Source organism: Podarcis melisellensis (genome assembly GCF_964234715.1).
Source record: "Podarcis melisellensis genome assembly, chromosome: 1".
Lineage (NCBI taxonomy): Eukaryota > Metazoa > Chordata > Lepidosauria > Squamata > Lacertidae > Podarcis > Podarcis melisellensis.
The window spans coordinates 14,784,623-14,810,165 of record NC_138528.1 but is presented as its reverse complement, the minus strand read 5'-3'; the positions used below and the strand labels follow the sequence as shown (position 1 = coordinate 14,810,165).

At 42.7% G+C, this 25,543-nt stretch overlaps 1 protein-coding gene across 6 annotated transcripts in view; it reads right to left on the bottom strand.

The window, feature by feature from the left end:
* Positions 1-2,748: 2,748 nt before the first annotated feature.
* CDC42BPB (CDC42 binding protein kinase beta) overlaps positions 2,749-25,543 on the bottom strand; it is a 99,590-nt gene continuing 76,795 nt past the window's right edge. For 4 of the 6 annotated variants that reach the window (XM_081908605.1, XM_081908608.1, XM_081908607.1 and 1 more), the window contains 14 exons: positions 24,690-24,795; positions 24,077-24,213; positions 22,215-22,354; positions 21,654-21,735; positions 19,120-19,336; positions 18,117-18,179; positions 14,247-14,843; positions 11,104-11,201; positions 10,907-10,991; positions 10,273-10,393; positions 9,989-10,106; positions 8,414-8,519; positions 8,259-8,329; positions 2,749-4,717 (listed from right to left, as the gene is read on the bottom strand). In XM_081908605.1, coding sequence (XP_081764731.1) covers positions 4,586-4,717; positions 8,259-8,329; positions 8,414-8,519; positions 9,989-10,106; positions 10,273-10,393; positions 10,907-10,991; positions 11,104-11,201; positions 14,247-14,843; positions 18,117-18,179; positions 19,120-19,336; positions 21,654-21,735; positions 22,215-22,354; positions 24,077-24,213; positions 24,690-24,795 — 2,073 coding nt within the window. In that variant the 3' untranslated portion in view covers positions 2,749-4,585. The remainder of the gene's footprint in view (positions 4,718-8,258; positions 8,330-8,413; positions 8,520-9,988; positions 10,107-10,272; positions 10,394-10,906; positions 10,992-11,103; positions 11,202-14,246; positions 14,844-18,116; positions 18,180-19,119; positions 19,337-21,653; positions 21,736-22,214; positions 22,355-24,076; positions 24,214-24,689; positions 24,796-25,543) is intronic. The other 2 variants (XM_081908606.1, XM_081908610.1) reach the window with 1 other exon arrangement.

Here is a 25,543-nt window from a genome sequence, read left to right as displayed (position 1 = left end):
CCAGGCTTCGCTGGAGAGCCGCTGCACAGTTTTCCCTCTCTGCGCAGCGCCCCTTCAGCGAAGTGGGAGGAGAAATTGTAGGGGCTCCGTTTCTCCTACCGCTTTGCTGAAGGGGCGCTGCGCAGAGGGGGGGGGGTTCCCTGTTCTCCCCTTCCTATGGTCCGGTGCATCCTATAGAGCGAAAAATACGGTAATCTGTTAAAGTGCAATCCTATGTATTGTTTACTGCCCAGAGAACTTTGCTGAATGGGAAGTATACATCTGTCAATGATAAAAATAAATTCATGCAGAAGCAATTCCCACTGCATTCAATAAATCTTACTCCCAGGAAAAATATATTTAGGAATGTAGCTTAAATGACTTTTAAAAGATCCTGGGTCTAAAATAAAGCAAAATTGTGCAGCCACACCAGTCTCAAATTACTCCAGCTTTGCTATTAGCGTGAAAATATTTGGAGAAGCAAATATTTGGTGGCAGTGAGCTTGATCTGGCACTTGGTGTCCATGTTAAAGCTCCTGGCCTGTTTATGAAGTTATGCCTTGGTTGTATCCGAGTGAAAATTCAGCAAAAGAGGTCAAAGTATACTAGCATTTATTTGCTAGGATACCTCATTTCAGTGATGCCTTTGCATTAGTAAACTGTGGTTCAGGTCCAGCCTGCAGCTCTCACCTGCTCCCTAAATGCTGCAAATAAATTGACAGCTTTTCAGCTAAGCGCTGTCCCTAGATAGAAGAGGGCAGCTTAATTAAAAACTTCCTGCCTTTGCACATATTCTTCACTGTCACTCTCTGTGTCTAAGTATTGGATTCATGTGGATTCTTCCGCGATTGCTGTTATGTCTGCAGTGCAACCTGGAATAAGTTGTGCATTATCAAATCTGCACTGTTAAATTACATCCTCTAGAGAGGCAGCCATTAGTCTGTTGCAGCAAAACCAATGAAGAATCTTGTGGCACTTTAAACACCAAAAAGTTTATTGGCAGCACAAGCTTTTGTGGGAACTGGAATCCACTTCATTAATGTAGAACAGGGGTGGCCAACTCCCAAGAGACTGCAATCTACTCACAGAGTTAAAAACTGGCAGTGATCTACCCCCTTTTTGGGGGTTCGGGGTCAAAGTTGTTGAGTTTTTACAGGGAGGAGGTAAAACATTGAGCTTCTTTTAGGGGAGCCACAGTTGTTCAGCTTCTTTGGGGGGAGCCAATGTTCTACCAGTGATCTACCACATACGTCCAGTGATCTAATTTTAACAGGGAGAAATGTAAAGTATTGCACTTGGGCAAAAAAAATGAGAGGCACAAATACAAGACGGGTGACACCTGGCTTGAGAGCAGTACATGTGAAAAGGATCTAGGAGTTTTGGTTGACCACAAACTTGACATGAGCCAACAGTGTGACGCGGCAGCTAAAAAAGCCAATGCAATTCTGGGCTGCATCAATAGGAGTATAGCATCTAGATCAAGGGAAGTAATAGTGCCACTGTATTCTGCTCTGGTCAGACCTCACCTGGAGTACTGTGTCCAGTTCTGGGCACCACAGTTCAAGAAGGACACTGACAAACTGGAACATGTCCAGAGAAGGGCAACCAAAATGGTCAAAGGCCTGGAAACGATGCCTTATGAGGAACGGCTAAGGGAGCTGGGCATGTTTAGCCTGGAAAAGAGGAGGTTAAGGGGTGATATGATAGCCATGTTCAAATATAAAAGGATGTCACATAGAGGAGGGAGAAAGGTTGTTTTCTACTGCTCCAGAGAAGCGGACACGGAGCAATGGATCCAAACTACAAGAAAGAAGATTCCACCTAAACATTAGGAAGAACTTCCTGACAGTAAGAGCTGTTCGACAGTGGAATTTGCTGCCAAGGAGTGTGGTGGAGTCTCCTTCTTTGGAGGTCTTTAAGCAGAGGCTTGACAACCATATGTCAGGAGTGCTCTGATGGTGTTTCGTGCTTTGCAGGGGGTTGGACTCGATGGCCCCTGTGGTCTCTTCCAACTCTATGATTTTATGATCTACCGGTAGATCGCGATCTACCTGTTGGACATGCCTGATGTAGAATATTCAACACCAGAATTTAATTCCTAGTTCTCACCCCTCGCCCACCTTAATTTTTCTATGCTACTTAAAATATATTGCAGCAAATTTGTCGGGGTGTGTGTGAGAGTCAACAGTCCTTAAAAGCTTCTGCATTTCTGGAACAAAATCCCACATGAATGTTTTTCCGGGGCCTGGTCAAAATGCTTGTGTGTAATACTGGCAATGCCCCATTATGTGCCCCCCCCCACCCAAAAAGAATAAGAAAAGTGCTTTCCATTTGCACTGAGGAAAACAAAAAGGTTAATCAAGACTATTAATACCACTCTCATCTAGCTATTATTTCCAAGACAAGCTGCCTGCTGTCTACTGCTCTGATCTGGCCTCAAGTCTACTGGATGACCCTTGGGCCAAAGGAAAAGAGCAACAGAACATCAGCAGCAATTACCACTCTTTCTGCAATCTCTAGTAAGGAACTGAAAGACTACGGCAAGCTGCAGGAAGCAACTTCAGGTGCTGATACATTTCTCGTCCTCAGAAGACCACTTAAGAGTTGCTGTTTGTATCGAGGTTGCGTATTTGGTTGGTTGAAGGTGAAACACAGAACACAGGGTTGTTCTTCCCCTTTCAAATCATGTCCTGGTGACTTTCAAATGAACCAGACAGGTATAAGAGGCCAATGCCTGCTTGTCCAGAGAAGGAAGACAGGAGCTCCGGGTACTTTTTAAAACCTTCCTCTTCTGCTTTATTGACAAGTAAATTGTTCAAAAATGTTCTCACAATTCAATAATTACAAAGACTTCAGACTTACATTTAAAAAAAAGGTGTAAAAACCAGAAAACCCCAAAAGCAGTAGTGTCCAGCTCAAATTGAGCTTCATTGATCAAGAATCTGAGAAAAGAGCAAGTATTGTCAAACACTTAATGTAACAGGATTAAATGTTGACTAGAGCCACTTGATTTAAAACTAGGGATAAGTGCATGTCCTATACAGTGTTTCAGGAAAGAGTATTAGCCATTGGTATAGCATTAGCCCATAGAAACCAGATTTTTTTTTTAACAATTGACATCCAACTGTCATCAAATTGGCACAGAAGGCACACTAATGTGACAATGACAAACTGGATATGCCAGCCACAGAATTAATTACACACGCATTTTTAAATGAAACATGATCACAATTCCCCCCGCCCCCCGGGAAGGGGGTGTGGAGAGGTGGAGGTGGGGAAGAGGGAAAATTACTAAATGTATAATACATGGAAGCATGAGATTAAATATACACGCAATATGTCACCGCTGCACATGGGCCGTAGCAAAATATACAGGAGTGTGCTGTGCATTTTTCCTTTTTTCTCTACATGATCAATACTTTTGATTAGCAATCATGGGGTCTTCATGCAGGCGAGGATACAATGAACTGGGGAAGGTGGTGTTGGGGAGAAGATGAGGCACCCTCATATACACATCCTTCAACGTTTCCACTTTGGTTACCAATCAAGATAGACCGATGGTTTAAGTACTACTACACAATCCCTTCGCATAAGCAGCCTTCAAGGGAGCGATCCCAAGAGAACGCACCCTAGCGTATTTTATTTTATCTTAATGTAGTGTATCTTTAACACTTGAACAAAAGCAAAACAAAAAGAGGAATTACAAGAATGTCCGCGAAGGTGGTAGCAGGAAAAGCAAAGTAAAACCAGTTTCACAGCAGTCTTTTTTTCTTTTCATCTTTTTTTTTAAAGCCCTGCCCCGGCTAATGATGAACTGAAGAGGTCTAAAAAAGCAGGGTAAGGATAAAATGTTACCGGCAATAGTTTTATGTACATGACTAAAAAGTTGGGAGAAGGACATTTACAAAGCTGAGAATGTATGTAATGGCTAAATAAGTTAAAAGGCCACAAACTAGAACCTCGGTTTTCAACTTCCTGACATACTTCTACTGATGCTGGGAATGGCCCTACAGCTTCCTATCATTCTCCTAAAACTTGAAAAAACACACAACCAGAATATATTTAGAATATATTTAGCCAAGGATGCAACTAGCCTGCTTTTATAGCCTGCTTTTTACTTCACACTCAAAAGGACCATTTCCCCCCCTAAAAGGATTTCCTGTTAACGAGACATTACATCATCCTATAGAAAAATATTCCTGACACCGCACTGTAGTAAAAAAACAACTACCAGCGACTCTTCTCTATTTTCTTTCCAACTTAAATATGAAGACTGTTTACCAAAAGCCTGTAGTGTATGTCACATTAATATCACATCTGTGCAGAAATTGATCCACCATAGGGTTAAGAACAAACAGTTTTGCATAAAAAACAGTAACAACTTGATCCGTGTCGTAATAAAGAACTCGCTCCTCCTTTTTTTTATTCTCCCAAATCTAGACCTCTAACTATAGAATTTACTTTTGTGCAACACTAGAAATTCAGTATCAAGTCTTGGCACAGTTGCTGGAGACGGGCCTCCTGCTCTTGAATACTCCGTGGAGTAGCTGCTCCTGATGCCGATGGTCCCGAACAGGATTTGGGGAGGGAGGGGGGAGCCGTAGTGTTATGCATCACAGGTCGACTGGTCCAACCCGTCTAGCGTCAGCTGATTCCTATGTGGGGAGTTGGGACTTGGGGGCCCGCTTGGGTTCGAGCTGTTGGAAGGAGTCGAGTGTTTGGTAGAATCTGAGTCAGGCTGCAAAAAAAAAAAGGGGGGGGGGAATACTGCATGTCAAGAGCCTGAAACCATTAGGATGCTTCTGATGGGAGACAGAGGCAGTGCAGCAAGAGCTCCCGAAAGAACTGGGCCCAAATTGCACCTATTAGTGTGGACAACTGGCTGACAGTGTGATAAGAGGGAAGGGAGAAACAGGAAGAGGAGGAAGGATGAAAAGAAAGCCTGTCTTCTCAGCATAGTCCTATTGCGGAAGGCCTGCCAAGTGTGGAGCAAATCTTCTGAGCCACTTAGATGGTCTTGGGGGAAATTTCCCAGAGTTTCTGGATTTGAGGGCAGGGGACCCTCAACCCAACCTGAGGAGAGCTTTGAAAGACTAGCCCGTCTCTAGTTCAAGCAGCTGCCTTGTAGGTTTCTATGCATTAAACCGTCTTCAGTCAGAAGACAGAGCTCATCATTTCCCAAGTCCTTGCACAGAGAGCATCCAGCCTGCTGTCTTGATAAACATGAATCCAAAATGGGAGAAAAAGTGTCCTAGGAAGCGGCTGCAGAGGGAAAGAGAAACGGCGGGGTGAGGAGTGTTCAGCACAAACACCCTCCATAGATCCTTCTGTGCTTTATGCTGCAGCCTTCCTACTTTAGAAAGGTTTTAGGCAAAGTCAATTAAAGAGGCAGGCTTGGATCCTAAGACAAATCCTAAGCTCATGGAAGGAAAGTTTCCTGTCTCTTTCTCCCCCAGAACTCCATCCCACGTTGTTCAGGATGGTGCCCTGATGCTTCCAGAGAGGCTTCTCAAGGGTCACAGAGGAGAGAAGAGGATGAGAAGCCTTACTTCCATTGTTTGAACTTCTCTTGGGGTGCAAGCCATGAATGTGATAAGCAGCAAATGTAGTTTGGGTCTCAGCTTGTTATGTATGGAACTCTGATTAATGTCTCTCTCTCTCTCTCTCTCTCTCTCGGGGGGGGGGCATAGCAGCACCTCTTTCATCCACAGGGAGAAAACATAATGGGCATACATTCGCCCCAAACCCCAGATAGGGAAAAGGATCACTCAGTTGTGAGTAGTGAGTAGCTTGGAAAAGCAGGGGCAAAGACCGTTATGTAAAACAGCAGATGAATTTGTCCACCGGTTATTTATGTTATGTCCTTGACAGCAAAAAAAAAAAAAAGAAAAAAGAAAAAAAGAAACTGAAGGTTTCTGACTGCAAATGGTGTCAGGGAAGACACAAATGGCAGCCCAAACTGAGGAATTCACTGGACAGTCAGTTGCGCCTATCCAGCCAGCGTTATTTTCTAGATTTGTTGATGATGGCTCTGTGGTGTAGCCCTTCCCTTTTCACTTCAGCCATTTGCTTGGACATTTTCCCAGCATTTTGGAATGCAGTTAGCTCTTTGCAAAGTACAGCAGAACTGTTGCTGCGCCAGCCCATTTAATTGGGGGAAGAAGAATTTATATTTAGCCAACAGATTAAAAGGCGATATCACTGAGAGATACCATCAGGAAGGTTTTGCTGTGGGTGTAAACAGCAACTTCAGACAATCATTTAGGCAAGATCTGTTAAGGGAGAGCTGTGACAAGGCAAGGAGCCACCGAGGAGAATGACCCAGAGTTTCACAGCACACTGTTGATATACAGGCAATAGCTCACATGCTCTGATCTTAACTATTGTAAGGATAAACTGAAAATGCCACCTCAAAACCTGACACTTATGGCAACCTGCTGGGCAATTCTTAGGGCTGCAGCTGGAAACTTTGCCTCTTATTTGGGTCGCCAAGATGGAGTCTGCAGCTGTGTGGTTTCTGCAGTCCTCGTGGGGCAAAATCAACAGAATGCTGACCCAAGGTGCAGATGGCAGAAATTAAAAAACAACAACAACCACACACCAGTGACAGCCCACAGCCCAAAGGGTGCTGGATCTTTCCACAAATGCGGCTCTCTCTAGTGCAGGATTCAGTAGGAAAGTGGCAAGGGTCAACAGATATTTGGGGAGTTTTTAGTAGATGCTTTGAAGCTCGCTTTCACCCTTTCATATGCACCTTCCCGACACATGCTTCTTTCCCCCACAACACCCACCAGGCACTATTGTATATTTAAAGGTATTTTTTATTCCACCTCTCTCAAAACTGGAAGCGCCTCCATTAATGGAAGGAACAGGTGGGAAGGAATAGGAGGGTGAGGGAAGCAGATGACAAACATGACCCTCAGAGCCTGATGCAACTGGACTGCCTCGTCCGCCATTGGCAAACTGGAACATAAGATGCCAGCTCCTGTTCCAGCCTGTCTGTTTTGCTTTGAGCATGTCATTTGTGGCGTACCCTGCATTTTATAAATACTATAAAGCACTTTCATGACTACAGTTGAAAACTGACATATAAATATACTACCTTAAATTTTGTTTACTATTGGTCGTTACTTTAGTCCCCAATGGCTCCTTCACTAACAAAGAGGCTACAATCACTACATATTCATAAAACAGCCTCATCACTGCCACTGCTAACAGCGCTAGAGGGTATCGGAGGAGGAGGAGAAGGAGAAGAACAGATTTAAAAGCTGCAGGCTTCTTAAAAAGGTCCAGCCATCCAGCGACTGCTGTATTAGCATTCTATGATACAACTGCAAAAATAATTTTGCAAGAGATGGAAGGAAAGCATTTGTGCGAACCCACAAATTAGGAAACCAGTGCATGGCTATGTTTGCTCCTGATTTCAGTCTCGGAGACATCTTCCACTGGGAAAATTGTTTTCCTTTCATTAGAAAGGGCTGTAGCTAAGGGTAGAACACACACCTTGCATGCAGAAGGTCCCAGGTTCAATCCCTGGCAACTCCAAGCAGGGCTTGGAAAAACTTGACTGAATCCTGGAGAGCTACTGCCAATGAGTGCAGACGATATAGAGCAGATTAGCCAATGGTCTCAGTGAGTACAAGGCAAGCTCTTATGTTCCTTGTACATGTCATTAAAATCAGCCGTGGCAGCTCCTGGGTTTTGATGAATTAGGAACCAATTTCAAAAATGCAGTTGGTACTGTTTGATAATCTCTCTAACACTCCAGGAACGTTGCTAAAAGTTTATGCAAGGTGGCAGACCAACTTGCTGGCAAGAGTGCTCGGATAAGGAATCCAGGCTGTGTTCTTCTAAAGCAGGGCTTGCAAAACTTGGGTCTCCAGCTATTTTTGAACTACAGTTCCCATCCTCTGCTAGCTAGGGATGATGGGAGTTGTAGTCCAAAAACAGCTGGAGACCTAAGTTTGGGAAACACTGTTCTAAAGCTTATCACCTATTTTGGATCCTCAGTTATGAACTGTTGCTAAGACACCCACAAAGTGTTTGAGCATGTGTTTCTTGGGAATCAGAGCTTTCAAGACATTTCTCCCTAGTATTCTGTAGTGAAGGAGTCTTCTAGAATCAAGATTCCTGAAGGTCTATGAAACCTGAGATCTGGCACTTGAGATATACACAAACAACCAAACAGCTGCTGTTTACGTAGAAGGCTCTTTCCAGACTGCATGGAGAGCTATGCACCAATATGAGGAAACCAAAGGGTGTCTACAGATAGATCTCACCTCTTTGTCAAACTCCTGGTCTGGATCAGACATACTCCTCAAGGGCATAGCTGCTCCTAGGTCACTGCCACCTGCAAAGCAAATATGTTTGAGACTCTCCACTCCGATAGGTTTACAAAACTGCAGGTTATAAATAGATCCATTTCTACTGTTACCTGAAGATGGCCACGAAATGTAGCTTTTGTTTCTCTGAGGTGCTTGGCGTGAAATGTTGGTCGTGGGAGGACAAGCCTTTTCATCTTGTGAAGGAGGTAAGACACTCTGCAGCAGAAATGTAGCCACAGACAATTAGACAAGACACTTTCAACGTTATTTTCTTTTTCAGTGAAACATTTAGCAGAGTTTTTTTAAAACACTGAAGGAATACTGCTTTCAGAGCTATTGAATGGTGGTATTTTTTACAAACTAAGCTTCGCTTGCTAAAGAGGGCCATTTAACACAAAGGCACATCATTCAAATAACCGACAAGGGGGCAATTTATCCCTCCTCCCCCCCCCCCCGCCTCCCAAAAAGCAAGCGAAACAAAACTGAGTCATCAGTCTAAGTTCCTTCCAAGTGCTGGAGGCAGGATAACAGAACTCACCAGTAAACCAGACTGTGGAAAAGAAAAGAATGGAGTTTGACTGCAGATCATGCCTCAAGGTTTTTTCCAATTACAAACATATGAAAATTGTTTTTGAGCTATGGTATATTTGACACCTGGAACAGTAAATACTGCTTTCAAAGCATTCTCCAGTGAGCTTTCCCTTTGCCACCTGCTGTTGGAAGGACCATAATCTAGTCTGTGTAGGGGTTTAGGAGACAACCTGCTAACTCGAGTGTAGGATTCAGAGCAGCAAGCACTAGTTTATATATATATACAGGTTAGTAATTCCCTGCAAACTGCTAGTGCCCCCTCCCAACTTTTCTTTAATGTTGGCAGAGAGGCATAATGCCCACCGTCACCATCCAGTTCCTAAAGAGCTGCTCCTACCCTTGCTACAGAAGCAGAGGAGGGACAGGAAGAGGAGGAAAGCAGTGAGGAAGAATGGTCACTCTGGAGAAAGATTTCAGCAGAGATAGGGCTCATGTGATAGACGTGCTCAAAGCCTGTTGGAGGTGATATCAGAGCAGAATGTCGGGAGAGTGAAGGGGAAGGAAATTCGTTCTGTTATTTTAGACAAGACAAACAAGAAAAAGGAAGGAGGAGAGAATAGTTATTTAGAAAACACTATTGCACTCTTGGCAGTGATGCCTGCTTACTTTCAGTGCCGTGTGTGTGTGCTGGCATTCTCAAAGAGAGTTTTCACACAGCCTGCTCAGGCATCTGCCTCCCCTCCCCTTCCCCTCCTGGATAAGATTTGTCGCAGGGTTTGGGCTGGCATGCTTGCTCCTCTCACTATGGAAAGACCTGGGGGGTTCCTAGGAGATACAACCCCGTTTAAAAGGGAGTTTGATTTCCCAGAGTTAGAAGACATTCTACAACTGAATAACTATCCTGTCATTTGCATCACCCTACAGTGACGCGAGCTGAAGAAAAGTGGGGAGAGAGCAGGCATGGGCAAGGCCTCCTCCTGATCCCTTCCAAGAGGTATATTAGCCCTGATTAAACATTGCAGCTGCCCCCTAGGAAATGAACAGCTGTTCTGCTCCAGCTATAAAGTTCTTCTGCCAGCTTGTTCCCAAGATTTGCGGGTTGTGGCTGAGCATAGGCCTGCCTATCTGCTTTCCCTAGGAACAAGAAGTTTTACCAGCGGGAGATCCATGAGCACTTGCATCCCATCTCCTGGTCCCATATGAGCCACGTGGTTGAAATTGGTCGGATTGGAAATCATTTTGGATCGGAGTTCAGGGTCTCGGAGCATCTCCCTAAACCAACAAAGACATTAAATGATGGGTTTGCATAAGTAGAGTCTCCTTTACCACCAATTGCGGTGTGTGTGTGTGTGTGTGTGTGTGTGTGTGAGTGAGAGAGAGAGAGAGAGAGAGAGAGAGAGAGAGAGAGAGAGAGAGAAGAGAAATAGTAAATCCACACCTTCTTTGTTGTATTCTTTCTTCTTCGGGGACTTTAAAGACAAATCTTCTCTTGCTTCTGGTGCGAAGCATTTGCTTCTTGCTGTTGTCTGATGTCTCCGGCACGCTAAGGGCGGCTCCTGCTGTAACAAGACATAATGCAGTTTATACGGGTTCTTCCCCTCTTTAGTATATCCTCACAACAGAACAGCCCTGAGGTAGGTTAGGCAGAAGGTCTGTACAAGCCCTGCTGCAGTGAAGGAGACTCCTGCAGGAGACCTTTGTGGAATCCTTAAGCTCTTTTTGCAGAGGAACCTAGGAATTTACAAAGCATCAGGTGGACTCTTTGCTGAGTGAGGCAGGGTTACAGCCCTCTCTTATCTGATCTACAGAGTTGTGCCCTGCATGCACACATGTGGGGAGTGTGGGCTAACCACATCCACTACCTGCATGCAGCCCCTAGAGGGCAGGCCGAGGCTGAATGTGGCCCTTGGGGCGAAGGAGGCTAGCCACCCATGGCTGCCTCTGTAATTTTTTACACATGGCTGTAATTTTACACAGACTCTACTTGCCTTCCCTGCATCACCAACACATTACAACCACTCTTCTTTATCCCTTTTCCTTTGTATGTCCCCACCCCGAACAAACGCACTAACCTGAAAACTTGTTCTTGAAATAGATCAGTCGAGGAGGTTCACAGTTAAGGAGATTCAGTGTGCCCATCACATTTAGGGGTCTGATCTGTTATGGAGACAAAGTAAGGGAAGCTTAAAATTGATCCTCAACACACTGCCAAGAAGTTTGCAGTAAACGAATAAGGCCCTGTGTTTTACAGTGCGGGCAAGCTACTTACCTTTCTTAAGCCGATAGTCTGAACCCATTCCATGGTGCTGACATTAAATACATCAACACCGTATTCACTGTAGACCGTTAAATAGAATGGACTGCAGCCTAGAGAGAAAATACGAAAGCTGGTTATGGCTGCATACTTCTGAGATAAAACTGAGCACCATCATTATTTCAACTGCTACTGTTTCTCAAGCCATCTCTCAGGTCTAGTTCTCGCTGATATAAGTAAATGAAAAGGCATTGATTCTGGCAGTCAGCATATTAAGAACTCTTCTTCCTGACATTTAGCTTTTCGTGTGGGAAAGGTTTATTGTAAAGGGAGCATTCCATCATGAGAACACCCTCCCCCTCCCATCCTGCACTGGTACAGCCTAGACAGATTCCTATTTAGGTATTTGTCTATTTGAAACCCTTTTTATACCTCCCATCATTCTATATAGATTTTCAGCACAGTGTGCCATCAGTTATATTGCAACCCAAATACAATGACAAAATAGATAAAACCATCAATGACAATAATAAAAAATGCACAAAAAATGAGCAGGTGGACAATTTTTTTTAAGGGGGCACAAAAAAGATAGCAATGTGGCTATACTATATACCATAGTTGGGGGACCAGTGCTGCAAAAGGCCTTTCCTCTGTTGCCACAGACCATATAGGAAAAAGGTTGTGAAGTAGGTTGTAGATCAGGCCTCTCTGGAGCAAGCAATTTTGTTGCAAGTATTTCATTATAGATCATCAGCAGTTTAAATCTGCAGGGTCCTTTCCAATAGGCCCTCTCCACCAGCCTGCAAGGCAGGTCATCCTTCCCATTTAAAGACAGAAAATGGAAGCTGGAAGATTTCTCCTGGGTCCAGCCTAACAAGCCACCCTGCTATCTACCAGCTATGCCTTCAAATGGTTAATTCTTTGAAGATGGGAGAAGAGTTTTATTTTTCTGAGAGAGACTGGAAGGCTACAGGAAAGCCAAGATTGCTTCAGAAGGTGCTTTTAAGGGCACAGTACTAGATATGTCTAGCAACATATCTAGAATGAGAAAAATATGTTTTAAAAAATCAGTTAGAGGTGTAGCTATGCTACACGCCTTCATTTCTGCCTTTTTGGGAAAATACAGCCCTTTGCCCGAGTAGGTGTTTTGATTTATGGTTTCCAAACAGCAGCTGGCTACGACACACTTTCTGGGAGATGCATTTGACTTGCTTTCTGCTGTATAAAAGACACCTGCAAAAAAGAACAGGACTGACAAGTCCTTTTGCATGGTAGCAAGGCAGAAATACCTATTCCACTGGCAAGGTTATCTGCGTAAATACAGAGGAAGAAGGAAAGACGTGGGCAGGGCTGTCACTTTCAAGAGACAAGTTAAGGGAAGGCGAAAGGGCACCCCCTGGGCTCTCCGCCTCAGCCCCTCTGCCATGCCTTGCTCCGAGGAAGGGTCAAGGGGGACCTTCCTCAGAGTAAGGCATTCTGGGTATGTTAGAAAGTTTAAACAGAATTTCCAACTGCTCTGTAAGAAAGAAAAAAGGGGGGGGAGAAGCGAGGAGGAGGAGGAGTGTGGCATAATCTCTTCTGCTGCACCTGGTAGTGAGGGGAATAGAAAGGTCATTGCACTCAGTCGCTGAATGAGGATGAGGTGAACTCCAGAAGCTATGGGGTTTTCCCAAAGGGAAGCGTGGTGTGCTATGGTCATAGGAAGTTGCCTTTACAAGAAAACCCCTTTCAGAAGTGATTCAGAGGAAACACAACAGACCATTTCTCCCACGAGGGTCCTTCGTGAAAAAGAGCCCTCCCCCATAGTTCCAATGTGCAATGGTCTTTACCAATGGTCTTTCAAAATGGAGCGCCTGGTAGCAACAGCTCTCCTATCCCCCCCCCCCCGCTGCCCCCAGCCTCTAGCTGTAACCATCACAGCCAGCAGCTACTGCAGGGATGGCACTTTTGTTAAGGACAAGCTCCTGTGCCTTAAATCGTTGAATGAATGAGATGTGCACCAGCTGAAGTATTTCTCATTATTGGAAAAGGTATAGCTGCTGCAGCTATGTTTGCCATACAGCTGCTTAAAGCACAGAAGACTCAGGTGGTGCTGTTTTTTTAAGGGAGAAAAAGGAAAAGACGTGGCAAGTCTAAGCCACTCTTTAGTTTTGTTGACTGCCTTACTCACATTTCTTAAATGTTTCAATGTTTCAAGTGTTTAATCCCCACCCACCCCCCGGAATAACTTCCATGATGTTATGTGAGCCCGTTTTGTTGGTAGTGGTTGCTACAGATCGCAGTTGTGAGGGCAAGCAAACTGCAAGAGAACAAGCCCATACAAGACTAAGCATGCCATAAAAAAGGCCCACGGACAAGGCTAACAAAGGTTTGCAAAAATGTGGGAGGGCAGGGAGTACCCCCTCTGTGCACTAGCACTATCAACACAACAGGGTACACATTCACACAGTACAGTGGTACCTCTGGATGCGAACAGGATCCGTTCCGGAGCCCTGTTTGCATCCTAAAGCGAACGTAATGTGCTGCGAGTCACGTTTCACCGCTTCCGCGCATGCCATCATTTTGAGCGTCTGCGCATGCGCAAGCGGTGAAGTGCAACCCAAAAATGCTTAACCTGAAGCGTATTCATCCCAAGGTATGACTGTACAGTGATTAGGAGAAGATGGGTTAAAATCTGCCTTTTAGAACAAGACATTTGAAAAGGTCAGTCAGATGTTTTAGGGAGCACACATTTACACACTATGCTTGAAGTTGACTGAACTAAACTATTGGTTATCAACATGAGAAGTACATGTTTTAGGGGGTGGCTCATATCTTACAATTGAGCCTTTACTACAAAATCAGTGTTCTCCAAGAGCACCTGGATTTGGTCTGTGAACACCTGCTCAAGAACCTTGCCCAAGAAGAGGAGATTGGGAACTGGCCGGTAATGAAGGTATCCTCTCACCCAGCCACCTAGCAGCTGGTATGTAGAGCAATACAGCCTTCACTTAGCTGTCATAATTAGTAGGCACTGAAAGCCCTATTCAACATGTATAGGTCCATCAAAAACAATGGTGGTATAGCGTGATTTAAAACTATGATGGTTAAAACAGTTATTTGCCGATTATTTTTCAGACAAGTGAAGCAGCAACAGGAAAAAAAAAACATATACATACTACAGGCAGCAGGAGTTGCAGGCCACATTAGCTCTTGCATGCGTGACCTTCGACCTTGCGCATCAACGTACACTCCCAAAAGGCTGAAGCAAAGCAGGTATTCCTCATTGCTGAGCTCCACAGCACAAAGGGCGTCAAGAGGCTGTTGTGAGAGGAATGCAAGCGATGGGTCATTGGAATTTACCAGGTTTATAGATTGTCCATCACCCTGGATGTTCAACAGAGAGAAACCAGATGGGTAGCCAACACAAAGCCTGTCTTTGAACACTGTCATCCACTGTATGCTGCCAGGTGCCTGGATTTCACTGAACTTTTTATGGAAAGGTTTAGTCCTATGAATTTCATAGCACAGAACCTGCCGTTTGACTGCCACAAACAAACTTGTTGAAGAGCTCTTCTTCAGTGTTCCAGTTGTAATGAACTGGCAGCCTTTAGTTTCAGGAAGCTTAACATCAAGACTGCCTTCAGATCCATCCAGAGAGGACCAGGGATACAAGTGAACGTGATGATTCCGGCCACAGATAAGGATAATGATTTTCTCTTTGGGAGCCAGCTCTATCTGGTAGACCTTCTTGCAGTCAGCAGCTCGGACGATCACTGTGAAAACAACAGGTCAATGTGAGTAAGTGATAGGAGTGCAGACAGGCGGAGCCATTTTAAGTGTCAGCAATGTAATTACTTAGGATATATGCATATCTCCATAGTGATAGCAGCCTTCCTCAATCTGATGCCCTCTGGATGTTGTGGTCTACAACACTCACCAGTTCCATGTAGCATGGCCAATGGATAGTGATGATGGGTGTTCTAGTCCTCAACTTTTGGAGGGCCACGGGTTATGGGAGGCTGATGGTAGGAAGACATAGTTTTGACCCAGTCCCCCTCTCAACTTTCCCTTAAAACTGTACACCAATATTGCAATATTACAGAGAAAGAATATTTTGACCTCTTTAAAAAAATGCAATTTCCATGGATGATTTAAACATACAAAGCAGGAGGTACATACTCTCATCTTTTAACAATAAGGTATAACCAAACTGTGTCAAATGGTCCTATATTTCCCATTCTGGATTAGCCCATTCAATCCAGTATTTTTGTAAGTAACATAGTACTATGCTGTCCACCATAAATTAGTTAGTGGCCTTCCAATCAATCATCCCTGATGTAGAGTGAACATATTTTTAAGGTACCCAGCGCCGACAGACAAAACCTTCCTATTTTCTTATATCCAGGGAAACGCCAAGTGCACTTTACATTATATTTTAAAGGTCAACACACATAAGTTATTATTCTATTAATAACTCATTTTTTATAAAGAAAAGGTTTTTCATTATTAATTAACAAATGGAACGGGGAAGAAAGATATTGGGAAATGCTAAGATAGGTGAGGATGATGCAACATTAAAGAAAAAAACAATTCTTTGACCTAGTTGGAGGGGTCTAACAGCAGGCATACACATTGAGTGCAGAAAAAATGAAGACTGAAAGATAGGATGGAGTTCAACATTACACTGAGCTTTACTTCAAATACAATATTCTGCAATTACAATATATGAAATACTAAAACTGGCCAGATGCAATGTGAATGTCAGTGAATCCCATGAAAGCTAAATGCAGCAATTTAGGTCTGAACTATTTGTACCATTCTGAACATATATTCTAGTAATGCAAACATTGGGAAGAACATTCCCCAAATGGGGAGCCACTGAAGAAAAGGCCTGTTCTTGCGTTGCCACCCTCCAGACCCCTTGTGGAGGAGGCACACAAATAAAGGCCCCAGATTATGATTGCAGAATCTGGGTCAGTTCATAGGGGGAGAGGTGGTCCTTGAGGTATTGAGGTCCTAGGCCATTTACAGCTTTATAGGTCAAAACCAGCACTTTGAATTGGGTCCAAAATCTAATCAGCAGTCAGTACAGTTGGGTCAGGAACTGCAACCATCGGATCAATAACTCTGCCCAAGAAGGGGAGATTGGCAACTGGCTGGTAGTTACTTAAATTTTCCAGAGGGGTTTCTTGAAGAGCAGTTTTATCACTGCTGCCTTTAAGCAGGAGGGACCACCCACCCGCAGGGAGGCATTAATCACCTCCCCGGCCCAGCCAACTGTCCCCTCCCTGTTAGTTTTTATCAGTCAAGAAGGGCTGATAAAATCTTCCTTTGTTAACAACAAAATTATAGCCACTTCTTCACAGTGACTGAGCTAAAAGGTAACTTTCTGATTTTTCTTACTCTCTCTGTCTAGCATTATAAATACTGCCATAAATTTCATTCTGCTGGTTCTGTTTTTTGTACAACTCACTTCCTTGATAACAGAAGCAAACCTATACAATTCCATTGCAGCAGTAGCATGACACTGCTATTGTTCAGTTTAATCACATGCAGAGAAGCCAGAACAGTTCTCTTGAGTGAGGCTCAGGAAAGTATTCTACTTTTCTTTGGTAGAGAGAAAAATGTGATAGAGTTTATACTTTGGTATTCATTAGTTTGCCAGAAAACATGGTGCATCATACAATTATTTTCCTCAGGGGCATGCAAGGTGCATACATAAACACACTCTCACTAATTAATTCTAGTATTTAATGAGACTGTTAGAATAAGGAGAGTCACATTGACATGCAGAATATGGCCACAAGATGTACCCATAAAATTAAAATAAAATAAAATAAAATAGCCTCTAACCAGGGAAGAATAGATACTGATGTCTACAGACTAGTTATTCATTTGAGATAGTTAGTTTTCTGAAAGCTCGTTGACAAGCCATAAAGATTTTTCACTTCTACTGTAATAAATGAGAGCATGAGAGGAGAAATATTTGTCTGAAAATCACCACTGCCTTCAGACAGCCAAGTGAGAAAAAAGAATCATTATTCCTGTAACCCAGAGAAAATTGTACCTGTTTCCAATTACTCAAGTCTATCAAGAGTGTACATGGAGCAAACAGCCCGCAAATTTCATTGACATTTAACATGCTTTCAAAAGTCATGTTTACTCCATGGCACTAGCAATCAATGCTGGGTGAACTCAGCAGAGATGACCTGGACAACTTGTGACTCACAAAAACAACATCATACGGCTGACATCTATGGTTTCACAAAGGGCTCAATAAATCTTCTGGTTTTGCTGCCTGCCTGAGATTACAAAAATGGTGTGTGAGAGCAATACCTGGCAGGTCACAATATATAGCTGGTAGGTGTTGATGGGCATGGTGCAAGCCTCCATTAAAGTCTTTATCACCACCACTTCATTCCCCTTTCACTGGTGATATGTGTGTGTGCTCTATTTGCTATAATATGTAGCAATGAAGCAGGTCTGCAAACTTTTGCTTCGTGTGCAATGAAACCCTGCATGGCAAACATGCCCAGAGTTAGACAAGAGTCGATCACAGTTACATTCTTAAACTGTATTACGCTCCTGCATATTTTTGGTTTCAATGATAGCATGAGCATGGAAGTGTGCAGAAAGAGGCAAAATAGTAGATACCTTTTCTGGCCCCTCTTTCATAGCCGAAAGCTCATCTGTGCAAACTGTATGGGGAATCCTTGGATGATCATTCTTCTAGGGTGTCAAGTGCCAGGGGCATGTGAATGCTTAGTACTGCAGGAGCACCTTTGCATTTATGGAGTTTGGAAATGCACTGAAAGGGACTTCTAAGGTGTCTATGGGGAACTGCAAACAGTCCTTACCTGCCTTCAGTGGTAAGATGACCAATGAGATTCTCTTCCGCCAAAAAGGCAACTGAGAGTGGGCAGCTTTTGTCAGATAAACAAGTTTTCTACACAGAATGGACTGCTGTGTAACCAACTTTAACACGGAACTTTTAAGTGATGGGGTTCAATAAAAAAAAAGCTGATTGTAGAAAGAACTTCACTTACCATCACGGGTCACGTCTACAACATAGAGGCCTTCTTCAGCACCAATTGCTATTCTATCTCGATCTAATGGTAGTGGGGAGAGGGGGGAGGAAACCACTATTAATATAAACAGGTTTGCAAATTCTGAGTTTCTGCTGTTCTAATGGAAGGGACCCATTTGATAGTGATAGTGAGCTGGAGGGACTTCACAACTGTACTGGCTCCCCAATTTATTTCTGGGCACCAATGAAAAGAAATTATTCTAACCTTTAAAATCTCCAGTGGACAGTTTATCTAATGGAACTAACATTTCTGTACCAGACTCCATGGACACAGAAGTCACTAGAGGATGTTCTACTCTAAATTCCTTCTCTAATGTAGATTGGTGGGGAGAAGGCTTTTTTTCTGAAGCAGTGCCCTAACCCTTTACCAGTCTGGTCTCATCTTCACTTTCTGAAGCAAGGAAGAAATTTCTATCCCAGCAAGCTTTCAGAGGGTGAAGGGGATTATTGTTATAACCAGCTTGGCAATTTACATTGCTGCAAGTATATGCTCTATGGTTTTAAGCTGCTCTTAATATTGCATCTTATTTATTGCTCCAAAACTGTTTTTTTATGTGGTGCCATTGTGATAATTTTGGTGGCTGCCCTGAGGCCCATTGTCCAAGAGGCAGGCTATAAATATGAAAATAAATAATACCCCCAAATGAGAAGGCCTGTAGGGAAAATATGCACAATTGCATTTTAAGGCATCATTAGTGTATGAGCTAGCTGTTTTTCCTTAAGCCAAAAAGCAATGGGCATAAGAATAAGACGATTCATTCAAGCACTGCAGATGCCTACTGCAAACAGAGTTAATCATAATTAGCTTTTAAAAATCAATTAGTAAATTTCACACTACTAAGCTTCTCTGGGCACATATGCAGATGAGGAAAACTGCACGAGGATGGCAGCACAGGCAACACATTAGCTCCATCTGCAGCTGTAACAGCAAACATTCAAATGTCTCATTATATTCAACATACCTATAATAGTAGCAGCTAAACTGGCTTTAATGAGAGGAAGTGTGCTATCATAGGCTTCCTGTGGAATATGTACAACTTGGTTTTTGAGTTTATTTTTGTGCAGAATAGATTGCAGCCCCTCTAGGATTCCAACCCACTTTCGCTTCTCGTTCTCATTTTCTGTTAGGATCAGCAGAGAGCAGGTCTTTGAAGGCGAGCCTAAGAGAGAGGCTGTCACCTTGACAGCAAGAGGAAGCAAGATGAAAATATTCAAGTGAAATTTGCTGCCTCTCTATTGCCGGAGAAATACATTGGCTAAAGTAAGTTGCAAATACATCACTCGCAACGGCTTCGTAAAAGTGACAGCTTCAATATACACAAGCCCTTCCAGTTCCTCTTAAAGTCTTATGTGTAAAATCCTGTTTCGTGAAACCCTCGGTCTTCCTAACATTTCCCTTAGTACAATGATTTGGCAATCTTTGCAGAATCCATTTTAATGCTAAGCTAAATTCTCACATTTACGGTATTTCGGGATGTTGTTTGTCCACACTGCATTACTTTCAGCATGATGCACGTTTAAAGGGGGATGATGTGCATTGTCTTGTCCCACAACCTTGCATTTCTATCTAAAATGTGATCATTAGAAATATTCTCAAGAATTTACATTCAATGGGGCCAGTGTCATTTCTTGGCAATGCAATCCAAATCCTGGCTGGGGAGGAGCAGTGGCAAAGTTGCATCTGCTGCTCAAAAGATGGTGGCGGGAGCAGGCAAATCACTTCAGAGGTGGGGCTTGGCCAGCCCCACTGCTGCCACATGATAACACCAGCTTGCTCATATGACTGGGGAAACAGCTGGGAGAAAAAGGTTAATCTTTGTCTAGAGCCTCGTTCCTTATTTCTTGGCTGGTATGTTGTGCTCCACAGAACATTATGCAGTGGGCCAAAAGAAGCTGGGGGAACAGACTGCACACTTCTGAATGAGAAACAGTAAAAAAAGCAAAAAAAATCCTTCCAGTAGCACCTTAAAGACCAACTAAGTTAGTTCTTGGTATGAGCTTTCGTGTGCATGCACACTTCTTCAGATTCTTCAGTGTGTATCTGAAGAAGTGTGCATGCACACGAAAGCTCATACCAAGAACTAACTTAGTTGGTCTTTAAGGTGCTACTGGAAGGAATTTTTTTGTTTTGACTATGGCAGACCAACACGGCTACCTATCTGTAACAGTAAAAAAAGCATGTTTCTTGACACTATGCATACTGACAGGAGAATATGAATATTACCTGGAGAATGTACAAAATGCTATTGAAATAGGCACATTTCCAAGGGGCCTCTTGGAGATTATGGATACTGATCAAGAAATGTCCACAATTCCTTCTTCATGGATGTATTATGAGGCCTGGCGGCACGATGGCCACTTGAATTAATCGTTCAACTTACATTACCCCTAACATGCTTATTATAAAAAGGTATGAAAGTCCCAACTGTGTCATGACCCAAAGCAAACAAATTAAAGGTTGGTAACATCTGTAGTACCTATGATAGATTACTAGTTGTCGCTAGGGAGGTATATGTAGGTATAGGTCCATTCAATCAGTGTATAGGAATCGTTAATGAAAAGAGATGCAGTCCCATACGGCAGGGATGGGGAACTGCTGGCCCTCCAGATGTTGTGAATAGTTTTGATTAGTGTATCTAACTTACTTTTTTTACATTTTAATACACTTTTTAAAATTCTTTGTTTATTTGCTCTTTAAAAAGGTGGCCCTTATATGCCAGTTGCCAAAAATTACAATTGCAAGGAAGAGACAGCTAGTTTAGACGCCTACCTGCTACTAGGCAATGCACCCTGCTAATTTATTAGACAAGGACAACAGCCTAGTCTAATGCACGTGTATGGTACGAGTTGTGCAAACCAGGGGTGGGAAATCTTTTTCTGCATTCCCTCAGGGGTAATCTGTTGGGGACCACATACTGGTGTTGATATGGCCAGAGCCCAATATGAGCAGGGACACCCTTTTTCTCTCCCCTCTTCCAGAAGGTTGCCGGGGAAGGAACATGTATCTTTTGCTAGAAGTCTGAAATGCTTGTTTTCAAAGGGATTCTCTTTCCTCCCATGGCTTCATTAATTTCAGCATTCCCACCCCTCCCCTTTTTCCTCCTCCCACTCTCTTCATCTCCCTTGGTGCTCCTTCATTCATATGAAATTAGGGCAGGGCGCTGCAGGTTGCCCACCTCTAGCATAAACCACCTTAATATATTTCAGCAGCGTCCCATTTTTTTGTGTGCCAGATACGAGCACTTAATTTTAGTATCTGAAAACACAAATTATTCATATAAAAATTGAATTGTAAACACACAGCCTGTCCTCCACAGATCAGTTACAGCGAATTTATTAATCTTCAAGAAGTGTCCCTCTACCTACATGTTAAATGGATATTTTAAAACTGAGATTTATACTAGGGACAGACAATACAACTATTTATCAGTCATTCACTGAAGCAAGGTATGAGAATAAGAAGTTGCAGTAAAATAAAAACCGTATTTGAACATACCCTGAATATGCAAGGAATATCTTTGCGGGTTGCATGTATAACATCCGATGCTAGGACAGAGCTCACACAAAAATCTTCATCTCTGGTAAGAAACCAAATAATTCAAGTCATTGGCGTTGGATTTTACACTTATTTAAAAGTACAGCTAAAGCAAAAGCTGTCGGCCTCCTTTCCCTAGGACGTTAACACATGAACTGGTGTTAATACTTGGTTGTGCAGTTCAGGCAGACCCTGGGTACAGATAAGCTAGTTATAGCAACAAGGTAAAACATTAGGTTTTAGCAGGGAGAGCAGGTGAGGAAACAGACAAACACAGTAACAACATGTGCAAATCAAGGCTCACTCTAACGTCGTTTTGTAGACCAACATGGCCATTTTGTCAAATCGTTCCCTGAAATAACAAAGCACAGTACACTATTTTGATGAAAATTAAGGGGTTGTATGCCAATTTCTGATTGCTTAATTGTATCCCCCCCAAAAAAAATCCCGCGTAAATTTACCATGCAAAGGGGGGGGGGGGAGAATGGGGTTTATTACCAAAATGACTACACCAATACAAACCTGAGATCCAGGACTTGACTTGCAACCACTCCTGGCTGGGTGGATTTTCCCTCAGGTACATCATAGAGGAATAGTTTACAGTCACAGACAACTGCATAGGCCCGCTGCCATCCTTTCTTAACTCCTGTTGGCTTTGGAACCTGTAAATAAAGAAATGCACACATACATCATTCACATCTTAGCAGATAAAGCAGAAGCGGGACCCTTGAGGACATTTCCATGCGACATTTGACTCTGATTTTTAGTGCTACAATTTTTGGTGCTATAATTTTTTTATTATAGTGCTACAATTTCTTGTACAGAATATGAGTTCCATGAGCTTAGATGCATGTGCAAATGTACTGAGCATTATGCTGTAAACATGATGCGCTTATTGAAGGACCTATGACCTCCATGATGAACTCTGGAGTGCTATGGATAATGGAGCTATAAGCAACCAAACGGCATGTATAGTCATATATGAATTCAAGCATGGAAATGCTAGTGTGTCTGGGAATATAGATAGATAAAGAAACTCCAGGGAAGACAGATTTTTTTAAACATTCCTCTTTTACAAAACATTCCCCTTTTACAAAATTAACTTCAGGATGTGTGCACTTCAGCCTTGCAACTGGAAAATATCAAAGAGCGTAAGATGATGAGAACATTTATCTCTCCCATTTAAAGTTTGGCTAGAAACAAACCTCTCTCACCCAGAATTCTTTCTCAACTTTCAGTCTGTGGCAATCCAGCTGCCAGTTTCCAGAACTTTTTATCAAATCACCTGCTGTGCTCACTAGTATAAAGATTAGGACTAAGGGGATTACTATAAATTGTAAACAAAGCCTTGGGGCTTTATCATAATTTGGGAAGATGGATGGAGAGAGAGAGAATGGGTTTTCGGCACAATTCTAGGGAAGATCCTCTTCTGCAGTTTGCCCCTTCTAGCATGTCAGATACTAGTGCAGAAGATACTAAGCCGTACGCCAAAAGAAAAATATTTTTGTAATATACTAAGATAATCAAATGCCTTCCAGCTACTGCTGCTATAAAGAAGCAGTACGCTAAAATGACACAAGGCAAGATTTTGTGTTTAGCTTCTGCATAAAGTTTGTATTTTCAGTTGGACTTTTCAGCTCGGAATTCTAATGCCCCATCTTATGTGATGTCAAACACACAGAGATTCTTTTCTCATATATACTTGCGCGTCTCTGAAAAGCAACAGTTATTTTTTACACTAGTCTGCTGCTTGGTTAAGTGACAAAGCTATTGACATGTGCAACTTTCCATCTAGCTTTGATGCAGGGTGGGCCTCACGAGTTCATGGAGCACACCACAATTACAGTACATTTTAGGAGACGCAATAGGAACCAAAAGCATACCAAAACCAACAGGAACCAAGAAACACAGATGATTTTGGTACACAGTGTTCTTTCGGTACCCTTGCTTCCTGTTTAACTAAACCAAATCCTTTTTTCTAATCTCTGCATTTTGCTGAAGTGGGGGTATGAAACCTGAAAGAAAGGTGATGTCTTTTTAAAGCAGTAAAGAATAAAATGTATTATATCTCTATGACGTGAAGTGCAGATTAAACAAACAAAGCCCTCCTTTCAGGTTTTATACCCCACCTGAGCAAAATGCAGTGAAGAAATACTTACACAATATACTGTACTTTTTATTGTACACTTCCATGCTTGAAGATTATTATTTAATACGGCACTGAATGAGTTAATTGAGTTTGTACCTAATAACCTATGCCAATCAAACTACTGGATTTTGGGGTAAAAACACAGTAGTGTTTTTAAAGATAGGTGGGATTCAATTAGCACTACTGTTAGAATCATAATTCTCTCCCTGCCTCTGCTCCTGTATAATTTTCCTACCTTGACGTAGCCTTTGTAGGCTGTTCCTATGCCTCTTTGAACATCTACCCCAAGGGGTCTCTTGGCTTGCTCTGGAGGTATAGGGCAGACTTGTGGTGCGCTGTCCTTGCAGGAAACATGGCATGCAAATGAACACACTAAGAAAGAAAAGGTGAACTTGTCAAAGTTCTTTGCTGTTACACAGTAAAACCTAAAGTTCAGTTAAAAACAAGGAGCACAGCATCATACAAGTACAGTGTATTGCTAGCATGAGGCTTTCTGATTAAAACAGTTGACACATGTGACTGATAACACAGCTTCAACTCTATGGGTCAACATGGAATTGGAACCCCTGCAATCCTCTCTTAATGCCTCGCCCTTCCTGAAAATTTCATGGGCTCACATTAGTAACGTAAATAACCCGTTTCTGCAGCTGACCCTTCAAATATGGCGCAAATGACAATCACATTCAGCTCCTTTGCAGTCACTTTTAACTTCTCTTTTAGATCACCCAGCCTTTTGCTTTAAAGAGGCATATAACCATTTCCTTCAGGTAACTGTCTTGCTGCAATAAAGATGTAAAATTCATGCTGTTAAGTCTCTATGAGTACTTAGAAGACTTAAGCCAACTTACCATCACAAGCGTAGCCCTGTCTAATCAATCCCACCATGAGGGAGGTGCAGTGGCTGCACTGAGTGGGGCTTGAAAAGGATTTGATACTGAGTTGATGAGCTTTAGGCTGGAATATAAATTCAGGGTAAATAACATTTTCAAAAGGTTAATAAAATGACAAGTAATTGTAAAATTGTATCAGTGGCAGAAGTTCCCACTTCAGTGGACCTTGATTTGAAGAGGTGGCCCTGGTTATGCCTTCATTTACTTGCAATGGAATTTCAGCAGGAACCATTACTCCTGAACTGTGTACTGAATATTATTATTATTATTATTATTATTATTATTATTATTTGGGCATCTTTTTGAAATAATACTCAATGCAACTTACAAAATGTTTAAAATATGTAGAGATCTAGCAGTTCAAATTCTCTCTTGTTAACTATAATACTTGTAGGAAGTAATGCTAAAAAATATGCTCTCCATACAAATCACACTATTTTCATTCCTACACTTAGCTGCATGGTAGAAGCAGTGGGCGACACAGTTCTGAGACTGGGACTCCCTTGCTCTGCCACTGGGAGATGATCTCACCACCTATATGAGGGCAGAGACGTTTGCCCTTATATAAGTGGCTTGGCTTAGTGCTACATCTGAACCTAGGCTACTGGTTGCTTTGACTTGTTCTAGATTTCAGCCAAGGCGTGCTTTGACTTCCTGCTCATGGTTTGTCTGAGGGAGGCAAGCCACAAGCCCATGTTCAGATGCAACTCTATGCCATACCACGACTTAGCTAAGAACGCGATAAGAATACTGCTAGGTCAAGCTAAATGCCCATCTAGTCCATCATCCTGTTCTTATAGCATCCAACCAGA